The sequence below is a fragment of the Acomys minous genome (assembly GCF_964271855.1).
Source record: "Acomys minous genome assembly, chromosome: 1".
Lineage (NCBI taxonomy): Eukaryota > Metazoa > Chordata > Mammalia > Rodentia > Muridae > Acomys > Acomys minous.
In genome coordinates this window covers 144,843,412-144,860,228 of record NC_140483.1, presented here as the reverse complement: position 1 = coordinate 144,860,228, position 16,817 = coordinate 144,843,412, and the positions used below count along the sequence as shown (strand labels likewise).

The 16,817-nt window shown below is 41.8% G+C and overlaps 1 protein-coding gene across 1 annotated transcript; it reads left to right on the top strand.

The window, feature by feature from the left end:
* Window positions 1-6: 6 nt before the first annotated feature.
* Window positions 7-13,246, top strand: ALDOB (aldolase, fructose-bisphosphate B). Its single transcript, XM_084771774.1, has 9 exons — window positions 7-148; window positions 4,444-4,565; window positions 5,647-5,858; window positions 6,630-6,684; window positions 7,847-8,007; window positions 9,684-9,767; window positions 10,577-10,751; window positions 11,133-11,332; window positions 12,741-13,246. Exons 2-9 carry the CDS (start codon window positions 4,454-4,456, stop codon window positions 12,834-12,836), a joined length of 1,095 nt encoding a protein of 364 aa, XP_084627900.1. The 5' UTR covers window positions 7-148; window positions 4,444-4,453; the 3' UTR covers window positions 12,837-13,246.
* The last annotated feature ends 3,571 nt before the right edge of the window (window positions 13,247-16,817 follow it).

The following is a 16,817-nucleotide window of genomic DNA, read 5'->3' as shown; positions in this document are numbered from 1 at the left end:
TATGGGAGGTGGAGGGTGAAAGTTAAAAACAACCCAGCAGACCTTGTTGAGAGGGCTATAAAAGCTGTGCTCTCTGAGCAGACTCATCCTGTTTGGTGGCTGCCACCTCACACAGCTTCTGATATCTTGGAGGACTCCTCTTCACTGTGTAAGTAAAAGGATTTCCTCTACTTGGGTTGGACCAGTATCGTACCTGGAGGGGGGAAAGTGTGTTTGCCTGGTGGTATCTAAGACCTTGCTGGATCTGCTGCAGTGACTCACTCTCCTTCTCTTTCTCTCTCTCTCTCTCTCTCTCTCTCTCTCTCTCTCTCTCTCTCTCTCTCTTTCTCTCTCTCTCTCTCCATGCATACTCATTCATACCTTTCCTGAAGGTGGCAAAAACGCTTCAGATGGACAGCCACTTACTGTTTGCCTGTGTCAGGCACCTTTGAATCTTTTGTCTTGGAAGAACACTCTAAAATATTTGCAAAGACCTGGTCAGGTTAGATTCCTGGTCGTTTCTAAAGTATCAGTTCCTAACAACTACTTACTGTTTACATATCTACTGCCTTGCTTTATTTTCTGTGTACTTTTCCCACACCTATTGGGATTGAGGCTGGTGTTCCCTCCTCACACAAACAAATCCTTGGGGCCTTTCCCCTTTGACGTCTCCTATAGTTCAAATGAAGAGATGGACTGGGGTTAGACACTTTAGAGTGTCAATTATGAATTTTTCACTAGCATTTTCTGTGAGAGCCATGCAGCTTCAGATGTTAGGAATTAAATCCTGTAAATATATATATATATATATATATATATATATATATATATATATATATATATATATATATATATACACACACACACACACATACACACACACTCTACTGAAAAATAGGCATACTGTGGAAATATGTTGTCTTTTTTTTTTTTTTATAAACCCCTATTCAACCAATTACCTAGGGTTTCATATGCCAGTTCGGCTCAGCCAGGGCTTAAGCTCTGCTGCTGTGGGACATCTGCGGAACAGGTCCACAGTTCCAGGTCCAGAATTTGAGGAGGTAGGCAAGGAATGGGGTATAGATGCTGAAAAACCTAATAGTCCCTTTGGTTTTCGACATAGTTTGGGGGAAAGAGCAGCCCTAAGCCGTCTCGTCATGTGTGCGCCATTAGCAATAGGGCGAGTAACAAAGCTGTGCACATCTTCATGTTCTCATACACACAAGTCCCGTGGACACAGCTTGGTAACCACAGACTTTCAGTGAATTGCAACCTCACCTCTGTGCTTATCTTGAAAACTCACATGTCTTGAGCACAGAGAAGCAAATGGACTCAGCTCTTGTATTTCTTCAGGAGTTAAATATCCACATCTTGCGAATGACTGACTGCAGAGCCTCTTTAAGGAATGCAGAAAGAACTACACTGTAAGACTCCTTCCACCCTTTTGTAGAAGGACATAGGGTTCTAAGTCAGAAGCCATTAAGATGTAACTCACAGTCACGGAACATAACTCAGGTCTTCCTGGGCCTCAGGTGCCTCACATTTAAGGTGGAAGGTTTAATGTAAGTGTCTCTGAGGCCAACTGAACTCTGCCTCACTATACTTACTGTCTCCTCATATATGTTAATATACAAGTTTCCAATGATTTATATATGCAACTGTTGACACATACATACATACATACATACATACATACATACATACATACACATGATTATGCAATCAAACATTGCAAAGAATCTATGCAACAAGATGTGAGGTCTTCCCACTGATTTCCACTCTGCAGAAGTAACAGTCAAGTTGCTTCTGTTTAGAAAGACTAACAAATAGTATATTGCTATTATTTCTTTTGTAGTTGTATTTTAAAATAGGACAATAGGTATGCATTACATATTTCTCTGGAATTTTCTTATTTGATAATTAATGTAAATTACTCCCCATTACACTTTTAAGAACAAGATGACTTGGGTAACCTCAGAAATCAGAAATTTAGGGGTATAAAATGTATTATCTATCGTTATCCATTCCAGGCTGGCGTTCTGTCTCCCAGCGGTGAACATTGACCTGCGCCTCCGATTTATGATTAACCGAGGGGCAAAATTCGTGCTGATGTGGTACAGACCTTTAGTCCCTTTGTAGAAGTTTAACTTCCTGTAAACAGGATGAATTTGACTTGATTTTTTCCCCGTAGTTCTTGTTGAGTCAGCACACCCAGCGTGGAGGAAGCAGAAACTAGGGCACTCTTTAGGTGTTTTCTCATCATTTGTAAAGCACCTTCATACTTACCATTCAGCTTAGCAAGCTTACATTGTGAGCAACCACAGCGCTCAGAGGCTGCAAGTAAGTCACTTGTAACCAGATCACCAGAGCAGATAGTAGTGCCAATTAATTAATATTAAAATAAAACTCAGAGACCTTTTATGACTTGCTCAAGTTTCTAACTAGGGAAGCGGGGCTGATCCTTGAATGAGGTTCTGTCTGATGAACTGGGAGCAAATCTCCATGTGAAAGTCAGACGATTGTGAAGTGGTGGTATCTTGGTGTAAGAACTCATAGCCCAAGGCCCACCAGGACTGTCCCTGGGGCGTTAGAAATCGTCATAGGCTAATTCCTCCCACCAAACTCACTCTTTCCTTTAAATTAAAGGGAGCACCACCCTTTCCCTTAAACTTGTACATTACAACAAATAATTTAGATTACCGCATATTCCTTTTGAATCTAATGATAGAAGAGTGATTTTTAAGTAACTTATCAATTGTCATGACAAAACACAATGACCAAGGCAATTTATAAAAGAAGGCATTTAATTTGGGCTCACAATTCCAGAGGGTTAGAGGCCAAGGCCATCTCAGCAGGGAGCATGGCAGCAGGCAGGCAGCCATGGCACTAGATCAGTAGCTGGGAGCCTAACATCTTGAGACACAGCCATGAAGCAGACAGCAGACACACACACACACACACACACACACACACACACACACACACAGAGAGAGAGAGAGAGAGAGAGAGAGAGAGAGAGAGAGAGAGAGAGAGAGAGAGAGAGAGAGAGAGAATTAATTGGGAACGACAAGGGCCTCTGAAACCTCAAAGCCAGCTCCCACTGACACATCTCCTCCAGCAAGGCCACACCTTCTAATCTTTCCTAAATAGTTCCAACAATTGGGGTCTGAACGTTCAAATATATGAGCCTATGGGGGCTATTCTCATTTAAACCACCACAGAGGGGGCAGATTTTGCCTGCTTTCCGGGATTACTGTGAGCAATAAATTACATGGTAAATGCCAAGCAATTGGAGGTATGCTTGACAATAGACAATAATGTGTTGTTATTACTGGATCAAGTTTCCCTTTTGTTTTATTAAGGGATTTTTTTTTTTTTGGTAACTGTCAGTTTATTTGTGTCAATACCTAAACTGAGAGAGGAATTTTGTAGCCTGGTTTGAAGGTTGCCATTCTGGTTGGCCTTTGCCAGTCTGTAGCTCTCGAAGCCAAGTATGAAGCTAAAAAGCCCTGGAGCTAGACATAATATATAACCATGGAAAAGGCCATCTATCTGCGGCTGGGAATAGACAGAGTTTAACAAGTATTTTTAAAATGTCGCCCACGGGCTTCCCTAGTACCCAATGACAATATTGAGGTAGGACAAGAATTTGTGGTGAAGTGGAGAATAGTAACAGTGAAGTCACCAGTTACACATTCTCATGAATTAGATGAGCAGGCATTGGCTCCTTATATCAAGGGACAGGGTGCCGAGAACTTCCCACAAAGGGACACAGAGAATGGAAAGAGGTGGCTATAGGATAAAGGTGGGTAGCAAGTTAGCTCTCTTCCGGGTTGGAGCTGAGGCTACTACTGAGAAGGCTGCTTGCTGTGTGGAGGTCTCTCTCTGTCCTTAGCAGCAAAGCCGAGAATACCTACAGCAGGGACGGCCATTTGATTTCACCAAAGGCCAGAACTCCTAGTCCAGAGGCTCGTGGGAAATTTTGTAACCCAGTTAGTCTCATAGATGGTTAAATATAAGACAATTAACCCTGTGTCTCACCAGCTTTATCCCAAAGTCAGAGTGAGATTAACTTTAACAACATTTCTCCTTTTAAAATTGTCCCCTAGAGAAAGTCCGCTGGGACTAGAGACTAACAGGAAAGTGGGGGAAAGCCATGGCCATTTGTAATGCCCTGTAATATTATTTGAAATCAACAGGACAGAGAGCCAGCCTATCACTGAAGTTCCTTCCATTTGCCAGATTTTAGTGGATCACCAATTAGCTGCTTCAGCCTCAGGATTACTGATCCCCAAGATCTCCCAGGGAGCTTTCTATCTAGGGCCACAACGTGACACAACAGGGATCATTGGAAATGGGCAAGAAATGTCAATGGAGCTCATATATACATTTTAATTGTCCTGGCCACTTAATCCATTGGAGCCACCACAGTTCTGTGCACACTTGTCCTGTATTCTTTTCTAGACCTGTCACCATGGCCCACCGATTTCCAGCCCTCACCGCAGAGCAGAAGAAGGAGCTCTCCGAAATTGCTCAGCGCATTGTTGCCAATGGGAAGGGCATCCTGGCGGCAGACGAATCTGTGGGTGAGTGCAAGAAAGTCTTGCCACAACCAGGCGTGGTGGCGCATGCCTTTAAGCCCAGCACTTGGAGGACAGAGGCAGGTGGATCTCTGTGAGTTCGAGGCCAGCATGGTCTACAAAGTGAGTCCAGGACAGCCAAGGTTACACAGAGAAACCTTCTCTCAAAAAACCAAAAAATAAAAATAAATAAATAAATAAGAAAAAAAGAAAGAGAAAATAAAAAAGAAAGTCATGCCACACAAACAGCATACTTGTGTTTCTACATCTGAATAAGGCAACTTGATAATCAGTCTCCTTTGACTCAGAGGGAATAACGGTTTCTGTACTTGTAGTGAGTATAGACAGACTTTTAGGGGCCTATAGTCTTAAGAAGCAGATTCTAGAATACCAAAAGAAGACACTCAAGCCCTCCACTAGGAATCCAGCCTGTAGAAGTCAGAAAGTCAGTAGCCAAAGAGAAGGCAGTAGCCACTGATTCTTTATAACTGTACACCATGGACAGGGTATTGAGAACTTGCCCTGAAGGGAGCCAGAAAGTGAGCTAAATGTGTCATGCAAAACAGAACTGAGTCATGAGATCTACCTTCTCCAACCTCAGAACTACAGCTAATGAGAAGCCAGTTTAGACCACACCAGACTAGTCAGGGAGGCACCTAGACCAGGGCAGGGCTTGTGACCAAGGATGGCACAGGACAAAGGTAGGGCAGTCCTGCGTAGTCTGCACTAAAATAATAAGAGCTAAAACTAAGAGCCCGTTCTTCCTTCCTTCCATTGCATGGGCATCCAGTGAGATTTAGGCTAGGAGAGGAGAGGGCTAGAGTGCCTTGAACATCCCAAAGACCTCCCATGTCCCCCTGACTCCTACATGGCAGCCTGTATGTTTCACAGTCATCACTCTTAGAGCAACTAATGTTTCCTTCTTTGAAGACTAAAACCCACAGAGGAACTTTGAAGATCTAGGTTTAAAGGTTAGATGAAGGGGTCCTTGCTTTTCACGCCGGATGAGGAATACTGAGTATGGAGAAAGACAACAGGATAGCATGGGCTTGCTTCTCCTCATGCTGCCTTTGGCCTGTCTCCCTAGGCACCATGGGAAACCGCCTGCAAAGGATAAAGGTGGAGAACACTGAGGAGAACCGCAGGCAGTTCCGAGAGCTCCTCTTCACTGTGGACAACTCCATCAACCAGAGCATCGGGGGAGTGATCCTTTTCCACGAGACCCTCTACCAGAAGGACAGCCAGGGCAAGCTGTTCAGAAACATTCTCAAGGAGAAGGGGATCGTGGTGGGCATCAAGGTGACTACTCTTGATCCTGCTTCACCCACCCTGCTTTCTCTGCACACTCCCAGCACCCAGGGCAGGACGAGGCCTAAACCCAACTGCGCACCTTCATTTCTCACCCTTTTCCATTCTCTTGATGGAGGCTCGATCCTCTCTCAGACTTCTATTAGAGCGCTCACCTTTCAACAGTGTTTTCTTCTTCTTCTCCTTCTTCTCCTCCTCCTCCTCCTCCTTCTTCTTCTGGGAATTTACTCTCTTCATCTCTATTTCCTCATTTCTTGAGATGATTAGTACCTGCTTCATGCATATAAGCAGACCCTGTCCTGTAGCTTATCAGTCAGTATCTCTCACCTCCGGCCAGAACACAGCGTCTGCAGGGGTGCCCAGTAAATGTCAAGGCTGACTCTTATCAACAGGCAATCTGGGCTGGAGAGATGGCTCAGCGGGGAAAAGCACTGACTGCTCTTTCAGAGGTCATGAGAGTTCCAGAGGTCATGAGTTCAATTCCCAGCATCCACGTGGTGGCTCACAACCATCTACGATGTGATCTGATGTCCTCCTCTGGCCTGCAGATGTACATGTAGGCAGAACACTGTATATGTAATAAATAAATATTAAAAAAAAAATACAGGTAATCTGCCTTCTACCTTAAGCTGAACTATGCCCCCTAGTGGCTCAGATGCCGTCCTAATTTACTTGCTTGTGAAAGATGAGAACAGCACCGAGAGCTTTGCTGTCTCACTCCTGCTTGATTCTTGTCAACCTTGTTCATGGTTTTTTCCACAGTTGGACCAAGGAGGTGCCCCCCTTGCAGGAACAAACAAAGAAACCACCATTCAAGGTAAGAACCTTGCCTATTGACGAGACAAAGAATGCCATGGCAGCTAGAACTGAAGGCGAATGAAGGATGCTAAGGGGAAATGTGACTATTAACATGTTTGTTTTTCATTCTCCACACTCCTTGGTGCAGGAGATGGAATATTTTTTTCCTATTTAAAAAAACTTTTTTTGAATTTTTTATGTTTCTTTTTTACATAAACATTTATATTATTACACATAAATAAAATAAACTACATATAGCAAGAAGAACCCAGAAACAATCAGGAATTATATAAATGTTACATCCACAGTGATCTGGCTATTTGTATTAGGCAAACTTGAGGAAAACATCTTTCCTATTTGGCGAGTCTAAAATTCTGAATGAAAATCAATATTTATCATAGCTCATCTCTAGTAACTTAAAAAGACCTAAAAACATCTTAACCCCTGAACAACTAAGCTTCATTGTAAGACAAAACTATCTGGCCAGGTTGTGGTGGCACATGCCTTTAATCCAAGCACTTGGGAGGCAAAGGCAGGTGGATCTTCCTGAGTTCGAAGCCAGCCTGGTCTACACAGTGAGTCCAGGACAGCGAAGGCTACACAGAGAAACTTTGTCTTGAAAAACAAAACAAAGCAAACAACAACAACAACAACAACAACAACAACAACAACAAAGACTAAACTATCTGGTCTTCAACCTCATCAGATGTTTGAGAAGGAACTAAAACTAAATTACCTGAGTGAATCAAAGTACAGGTTAGCAGCTTCCACAATGAAAAATACAGATCTATTTAAAAGGCATTGCTTGTCCAAGAAGTTAGCCCCACCATCAGGTTAGCTCAGGAGAATTTGATCTCACCTGTCACCATCCACATGTTCAAAATTATGGTCAAGACATTTAAATACCAGAGGCACTGATTTCCACGCTTATGAGAATTGTTCTTGACTATGAGGTCCCTAAGTTTTACTTAGAGTTTATCAAATACGTGTATCAAAGCCAAGGTTATTAAACCTAGGCCTTCTGGCTCCATCCTGTGAGCAATGTCTATTTGCTTGGGTATTCTTAGTTCCCAAAGATAAACCATTATGCTGTAGAGGCCCCATGGACCAAGCACAGGGTCCGAAGAAGTCTTTTTCTTTTCTTTTTCTTTTTTTCTTTTTTTTTCTGTTGTGACTTGCAGGGCTTGATGGTCTCTCCGAACGCTGTGCTCAGTACAAGAAAGACGGTGTTGACTTTGGGAAGTGGCGTGCTGTGTTGAGGATCGCTGACCAGTGTCCCTCCAGCCTTGCTATCCAAGAAAACGCCAATGCTCTGGCTCGCTATGCCAGCATTTGTCAGCAGGTGCTCACCTTTCACCTTGTGCTAGGAAATAGACCATTCCTTTCTTCAGAGCCTCACTTTTCAATTTCATTATAATCAGACATAATCTTTCTTCTTCCTTTACTGATATATATTATATGTGTACACACACACACACACACACACACACACACACACACACACAGAGAGAGAGAGAGATGACTCAGCAGTTAAGAGCATCAGCTGCTCTTGTTCTTCTAGAGGTTACATATACACATATTTAATTTCTATGTGTATATAAGTATGTAAACATTAGTTTAACCATAGCCACATATGTAGGGAGATCTCTGGTTCTACAAACCAACAGGAGTCCTATTAAACTATGACTTCAGGCTCCTATGCTATCAACTGCTGCTCTCTTCCACCATTCCAAAAGCCAAATATTAAAAATATGAAACTATATAAAATAATTTTAAAACATTTAATAAACTCCAGTTCTGCTTCAAAAGAAAAAAAAAAACATCAGGCTCTAGAGCAGTGGTTCTCAACCTTCTCAACCTTCCTGAGCTGTGCTCCTTTGACACACTGCTTCATGTTGTGCTGACGCCAACCATAACGTTATTTCATCCCTGCTTCATAGCTCTGAGTTTTCTACTGTTAGGAATCAAAATGTGAATATCTGCTACGCAGGCCATCCGAAGGGGTCACGACTCACAGCGTGAGAACCAGTGCTCTAGAGGCAGGGAAATCCGCCTGTTTGTACTTCACAACGCCCCAGAGAAGATCATCTCAGATCCCTGCCGAGACGGCGGTAACTTGGAACTAGTCTCAGTACAATTTATTTCTTACAGGACGGTGACTGGATGCTAGCATTTCCAGCCAGCATGCATTGACGTGTCTCTGGATTAGAGTTAAAGTTGATTTGTACCTGTAAAATTGTTTTGTTAAGATTACTGGAGATGTGGAACCTGGAAATTCCCAGGAATAACTATAAACTCTCCTTGAATTCCTTAATTCATACTAGGGGATATTTCTTAGTGTTAAACTTAGCTGTTTTAAAAGAGAGGCCATTAGTTTCTCAGATAGCTAGGTTGGTCTGTAGTTAGTATAAAATATAGAAATTAAAGGTTTACGTTTTTAAACCCATTCAAGAAAAGCTTTTAGCTTCACAGGTGCTCACTAGATGCTCCACACATTTCTTTTAAATACCTTCAACTAGCCAGGTGTGGTGGCGCACGCCTTTAATTCCAGCACTCGTCAGACAGAGATAGGTGGATCCCTGAGTTCGAGACCAGCCTGGTCTACAGAGTAAGCTCCAGGACAGCCAAGACTGCACAGAGAAAGTCTGTCTCAAAAAAACAAAAACAAAAACAAACAAACAAACAAACCAAAAGCTGGGCGTGGTGGTGCATGTCTATAATCCCAGAACTTGGGAGGCAGGGGCTGGCGGATTACAGTGAGTTCGAGGCCAGCTTGGTCTACAAAGTGAGTCCAGGATAGCCAAGGCTACACAGAGAACCCTGTCTCAAAACAGCAGCAACAACAAACAAAACAAACCAACCAAACAACCAAAAAAATAAACACCTTCAACTAAATTGCATAGTATTTCTCCCTAATACTTTCCTTTTCTATGAGCCACATCTGCTGCTGCTCTCTGGCAGAGGACCAGAGTGAGCATCACTTCATTTTTGTGTCTCCTCCCACTTTTTTCTTTCCAGAATGGGCTGGTACCTATTGTTGAGCCAGAGGTGCTTCCTGACGGAGACCATGACCTAGAGCACTGCCAGTATGTTTCTGAGAAGGTAGGTTTGAAACAGAAGGTTCTTGATTCATTAAAAAAAATGTTATTTTAAGAAAAAGCTTTTACTTAAACACATAATAGATGAATTCCAGAAATAATCTTTAGTTCTTTTAATTTAGAAACAACCATATGTAGCACAGCTAAGGAAAAAGAAAACCCTTTACATTTCAGTGTCTTGTAGGAACGAGATTTGGAATTTACAGTCAGACTTTTTGCCTACTATGGGACCTGGGGCAAGGCCTCTTTTGGACCTCAGTTCTATGTGTACATCATGAAATCTTAAAATAAAAGGTTCACATGAGAAATTATAAACCATGCTGTTCATAGCAGTTCTGAAAGAATGATTTTCTTCATAAATTGTGAGAAAGTATGACAGACATGTTACAGCACCTGAGTTTTTCCACTTGTAAAAAGTTATGTGGTCTGAACTAGGATGTGAAAGAACTCTTTCTAAAATGTGTGCTACTATTATCATTAAAATTCCATAGGAAAATGGGGACTAGCTTAGATTTCCCAGAATAATGACTCAAGGCAGTCTCAGATGATGACACTGACCAAGGAATGGGAAGTGAGGGTTGTCTAGGAAACAATAGTTCATGCAGAGGAAGAGCTAGTGACTAAGATGGTCCAATGTTGTTAGGCTCAATGATATAATTTGCAAATACATGGCCCAGAGGAGACCTAGAGGTCTCGGAAGCTTTGACTAAGAGACACAGAGATTAGATTGCTTTATCCTGAACTCTTGTAATGCAGAAGTGCCAAGGTAAGACTTACTCCACGTTTCATCTATTTGGTCCCCTTGTTCTTCAGGTCCTGGCTGCTGTCTACAAGGCCCTCAATGATCATCACGTTTACCTAGAAGGCACCCTGCTAAAGCCCAACATGGTGACTGCTGGACATGCCTGCAGCAAGAAGTATACACCGGAGCAAGTGGCTATGGCCACCGTCACAGCTCTCCACCGCACTGTCCCTGCAGCTGTTCCTGGTAACACCTTCTTTCTCCTCAGACTTACGGTCTTAGTTCTTCTCCTTCCCAAGACATCCACAAACATCGGTTATTTGTGTGGAGCTTGTTGGGCTCCTTGTAACAAGATATCATTTTCTACCTCACAGGCATCCAGTACTTTTATCTCCTATTGTGTGCTGCCAGGCATCTTCTTCAGTCTATCTGAGGGCTCACATATGAGCATTTCCTCAACATTTCCCTGCCCTCCTTATTAAGACCTTTCTCTTCTCAGCAACGGCAAACTGACTTCTGAGACCCAGTCCCACGGAAAGATTAAGACACTAATATATACTTTCTTAGGCCCATTGCTTGTTTTTCAAAGCTAGGAATAATACAGCAGGATGACTTCTTTCTCTCCAGGTATCTGCTTTTTGTCTGGAGGCATGAGTGAGGAGGATGCTACACTCAACCTCAATGCTATTAACCGTTGCCCTCTGCCAAAGCCCTGGAAACTAAGTTTCTCATATGGAAGAGCCCTACAAGCCAGTGCACTGGATGCCTGGGGTGGCAAGGCTGCAAACAAGAAGGCAACTCAGGAAGCTTTCATGAAGCGGGCCCTGGTAAGAAGCTGCTCCCTCTTCTTCATAGAGTTGATAAGTGAGGCCTGACATTCTTTTTTAAAAGATTTTTATTTTAAGTATGTGAATGCTCTATCTGCATGTATGCCTGCACACCAGGCCAGAAAGGGTGTCAGGTCCTTGTGTAGATGGTTGTGAACCACCATGTGGTTGCTGGGAATTGAACTCAGAACCTCTGGGAGAGTAGACAGTGCTCTTAACTTCTGAGCCATCTCTCCAGGCCAAGGCCTGACATTCTTGCTTGGAGATTGTTCCTATAGATAGCGTCTACTAGGTATTAAAAATGTGATATGACAGCTCAGTGGGAAGCTTGGGGTTAGAAAGGGGTTTAAATTTTCTACCCTAGTCAGACAGTTGATGATAGAAAATACAAAGGCATTCTCAATCAAGGTACTTCAGAGGGAAGGAGATAAGACCAAGGCCTGAACTTGAGATGCCTTTCATTTGGAAATATTATTTACACAAGAGAAGATGTGGTGAAACCCAGCAATTATATAGTAGGATGAACCAAGAATTCTAGAAACAAATAGGAGAGTTTCAAGTAATCAATATAACATACAACAGAGAAATTAAAATCAGAGGTCCTGAGATCAGCACGGAAGAGCATACCAGTGATCTCACCAAAACATTCTGACAAAGAAGAGAAAGGTGCTCATTTAAAAATCGTTAGGCATTTTAACATGCAGCATTAATTGAACCCAGTGGGTTATTAACAAAAACTGAAAGAGGTGAACTGCTGGGGATTCCTGGAGGAAGTGGAAAGAGAAGTTGGGGTTACATACATTATCAAGATGTATTATTTACATGTATGAAATTGTCAAAAAATAAATAAAAGATATCCTACTTAAAAACAAGAGTATTGTTAGGAAAAGACCCAGAAAGGTGTTCAAGAGACACAAGGACCAAAATAAGCTTTAGTCTACTAGTAAATATTAGATTTTAAAGAAGCTCTATAAGACAAGGACGGGGGTGAACGAAGCAGACACAGGCTGCTTGGGGGAGTTTGGAGTTTAAAGACCCAGAGATGGGATGGCATCAATAAATGTAAAGCGAAAAGAGCCTGGGACAAGAGTGGGGGCCAGTGAAGGCAGAAGGACCTAGAGGATACAGAATTGTAAGAGATTGTTACTGGTTTTAGGAAGACAAGGAGGGAAGCGTGGGCAATAAGTGACATGAACCTCAAGTCTGACAAATAAATGACCAAGAGGAAACTGGGATAACAAGAGAGAAAACAGAAGGAGGTGGCACCAAGAGCAATGTTCAGCAGCATTATTATAAAGAGTTAAAATAATCAAATGGAAATGTAGGTAGTTTCAAATGAGCAGTACAGAGCATCAGCCAGGGGCTGTAGTTCCTTAATCCATCACCTTCTCTTATGTTTGGTTTTTAGGCCAACTGCCAGGCAGCTCAAGGAAAGTACGTTCACACAGGCTCTTCAGGTGCTGCTGCCACCCAGTCACTCTTCACAGCCTCCTACACCTACTAGATCCTGTCGCCTGCCAGCTAGGTTCCAGTTCTCCCGAGTATTTTGGCTGGGGAGCTGAAAGGCTTCAGTCAGCCCTGGAAATTAGATAACATTTGATTGAACTGCTGAAAACACAATATATGTGAATCATAAATATAGGAGAAAAACGGAATCAGCTGTTGAAACACGCAAGTATGAGCATGTCACAAAATAGTCTCTCAACACCTCCGGTTCCCTGTGTTCCAGAACACTCATCCAAGAAAAGAACAGGCTTCACAGGAAAGTCAGTCTTCCATGCACACGGCAACTGCCGAGAAAAGCACCTCAGAAGCTGAGGATGGAAAAGAGCACTTTAATAAACATACTTATCAGGGTTGGTTATGGAGCAGGCACACCAACAGAAAAAGAAATAAAATGTTTATAACCCTTCAGTTGATGCTGTTTTGCTTTTCTACTCTTGTTGATGGATTCTACACTTCTCTGGCTTTGACTATACTAGGCATGATTGGCATCAACAGTCAGAATCCTCAGCTTTGGATGTGCACTGACGTCAAATGGCTGATGCCTCCCTTTAGCTGAATGACACTAGGACCTCTATCAGATTAAATAACAGTTCTTTTGGTTATTCCAATGTGCAGCCATGCTTGAAGATAGCCTGTCTAGACTTCTAGTTTAAGAATATTGAAAATACTAAGCTACAACTGTTGGCGTGACCTTCCTTCGCATTGAGAAGGTGTGTCTCTGTACTTTCAGTTAGTTGTTGATTACTGTAGCACTGAGCTCAGTGCTGGCAGGATTTTCGTATTGTCATTTCTATGGCCCATCACTGGGTTTTCTATTTGTAAAGGTTTGTCCTTTCACCCCTGCCCCAAAACATGAAGACCAGGCAGCCCTCTATGCCTTAAAGGCAAACAAAAAGATGGATCTTGGGGCTGGAGAGATGGCTCAGAGGTTAAGAGCACTGGCTGTTCTTCCTAAAGGTCCTGAGTTCAATTCCAGCTACCACATGGTGGCTCACAACCATTTACAATGAGATCTTGAACCCTCTTCTGGCATGCAGGCAGAATACTGTATAAATAATATATCTTTTTTTTTTTTTTAAAGATGGATCTTACTGCAGATTCGTTATAACAAAGATCTGATGGCCAGTATCTGGGGCAGGAAGTATGAAGGTGGGACTTCCAGGCATAGAGAGGGAAGGGGGAGATGCAAGCCATAGTATGAAAATTGGAGACAAGGGAGAGAGCAAAACAGGAGGTAAAAATCTAGCTATGTGGCTGTAACCAGGAAGTCAGATTAAAGCAAAAGCTAGCTGGCTGAGAGACTGTCCCAGCGAAAGGGACTGAGACTTCTATCTAGTTCAAAGCTTTAAACTGATGCTCTAAATGATGAAGAAACTAGACAGTTAAAAAATGCATAGCTGTTATGAAATTATAGGATATAGCAAACTAAATCTCTTGAATAGTATAAAGACAAATGGTACTACATAAAGCTTTAAACTAGACAGAAGTCTCAGGGCCTTAGGTGAACTACAAGTCCTGCCGTGTGCAACAGAGAATCATCTCTGACAACTTAGGAAGTGTGATGAACGTCTCCCTGCACCTCCTGCCTCTGCACACGCCTCTCCCGGTACCCAGGTTTTGTGACACAGAACTACAACTTCCTTTCAAAGCCGAGTTTGTCCCTAGCTGTGCAAATAAACAATAGTCATATAATTTTAGTTTTTGGTTGTTAATGTTCAGATCTAGTTTTCAAAAAAAAAAAGTAAGAAAATCATAATCACAAGAGATTTAAATGCTGAAATTTTGGGCAACACAGAAAGAATGACTTACCTGTTGGGGTTGGGGATATATGATGAGTAGAGAAGGGGGGGGGAATTGGGAATACTATATATTAACACAAATGTGTTAGGAAGCAATGCTTTAAACGATGAAGGAACTAGACACAATTAAAAATATAGAACGTAGGCAACTACATTTCTTGAATAATATAAAGACAAATGGTACTACATAAGAGTAAATTAAGAAATAGAGGCATAAACATATGATTTTGTGGAATAAGAGAATTTATCCAAGGGGGCCTCTTCTAAGAAGGCCTGGGAATAAAGCATAGGCCAAGTGAATTTTTCTTATTTGTACCATCTACATTTGAATATTTGTACCATCTACATTGAATATAGTTGTCAGTACAACTAAACTCATCAAAGTAATTCAACACTTACCTTAATAATAAATCTAAGTAATTTAGCAAAGGGCCCCGGTTTTACAGATAAAGCCTAGAGCACATATATTTCTTGCCAAGGGTCACACTGGTACTTTCTGCTGAGAAGTTGGGATTCAATTCTAAGATAGATTCAGAGCCAGGGAGGAAGGTCATGGCAAAGTTGCTGGCAGTGTTTAACAACTCTCTCATTGGTGTAGATCAGCATTTCTTACTGCATTCATTTCAGACAAGCAAAAACTTATGCTCTATATCATGAAGATTTGAGACAAAGATTCTAATTTCTTCAGCACTGGCCTTGAATAAACTGCTCTTTCAGTTGTCCCAGTCGAGCAGGTGGGGAGCAGACCTCAGATTCTAGACTTTTTCAAATCTGTGAAAACACAGTAGATTACTAGTGAAGGTCTAGGTATGCACAAAGATGCCTCTCTGGAGATATAAAGAAGGCACACTGAAAAATGACATTGTGGTGGTATCCAGATAAAAATCCAGACGATAAAGAAGCAGGAAGAAAATTCAAACAAGTAGCCAAGGTATTATCAAGTCTGTGACAAAGCATGACAAAGAATTAAATGGTAGGGGAGGAGGTGGAACTCTTATTCGTAGTCCATTTGAATTTGGATTTACATGCCAGGAACCAGGTGGTGTTTTCAAGAAAATTTTTTGGTACACGGGACTGCTTTTCAGTTTGTACAGTTCAGTTCAGACACACTGGAACTGTCAAATGCTTCCGCCATCACTTTCACAGACTAGAATTTGGAACTTGGAACATCATGGTAGTACAGGCTTTAATGCAATAGAAGGAACCTCATTCCTTCCATGTGCTGCCACGCTGCCCTATAAGATTGTAGGTAGCATCTTATAGGACAGACATTTTCTGCCTAAGAATTATCTGAACCTACAGTAGAAACAAACTTTTTTTTTTTTTAAAGAAACAATCCTTTTAGATGCCATTAATATTTAAGCAGGAAGTTACTATAATCAGGCTTTCATCACTGGTCAAGATTTAATTCATATTTCCATGGGGAGGGGATTTATACTTTTTGTAGTGAAGGGTTATACTTATTGAACCCTCATTCACATGAATTTCCTGAACTCTGGGTAACATGAAGAGAACTATTACATGACTTTAAACTTCAGTTCCTATTGTCTCTCTGATCCCTACATAAACATTGACACTGAAATAAAATCTGATAATAAGCTTAGAAAGTAACTATGAGAAATTCTGTTTTTAGGGGATATATGATATCCTTGCGGCAAACAAGCTGACAGAGTAGAAAAGGATGCCCACTGGGGGGGGTTGGTAAGTGGGGAGGACAGCCTAACTTGTACTTGTAACACAGGAGGAGGTGCCATTTAAGTGAGAGATAGAAGAATCGAGGGGAAGGGACGCTGAGAAAACAAACCGCCTTTGTGTCAGAAAATACTCTGATCAGTTACTAGATATATATTTGAAGATACAAATACTAAGCCAAAAAAGAATTACCTAAACTGTGAAAGGAATAAGCTTAGAAATTTGATACCCGCCACCCGCCCACCCCCCCCCCCCCACTCCCCAAGCTGTTGGAAGAATCAAGGAATAGATAAGGGAGTCAGAGTAAAAGGGGAAGAGAAGTGTGAAAGGAGGCCAAGAAATAAATAAGTAAATACATAAATAAAAAAGATTTTGTGAGGAAAATTGAATTTCAAACATGGGCTTATAACATACTTTATAAAAATGAGGTACTGAAACGATTTTTAATAATTTGTACTGTAGACCAGGCATGTTATCCCAGCACTCCA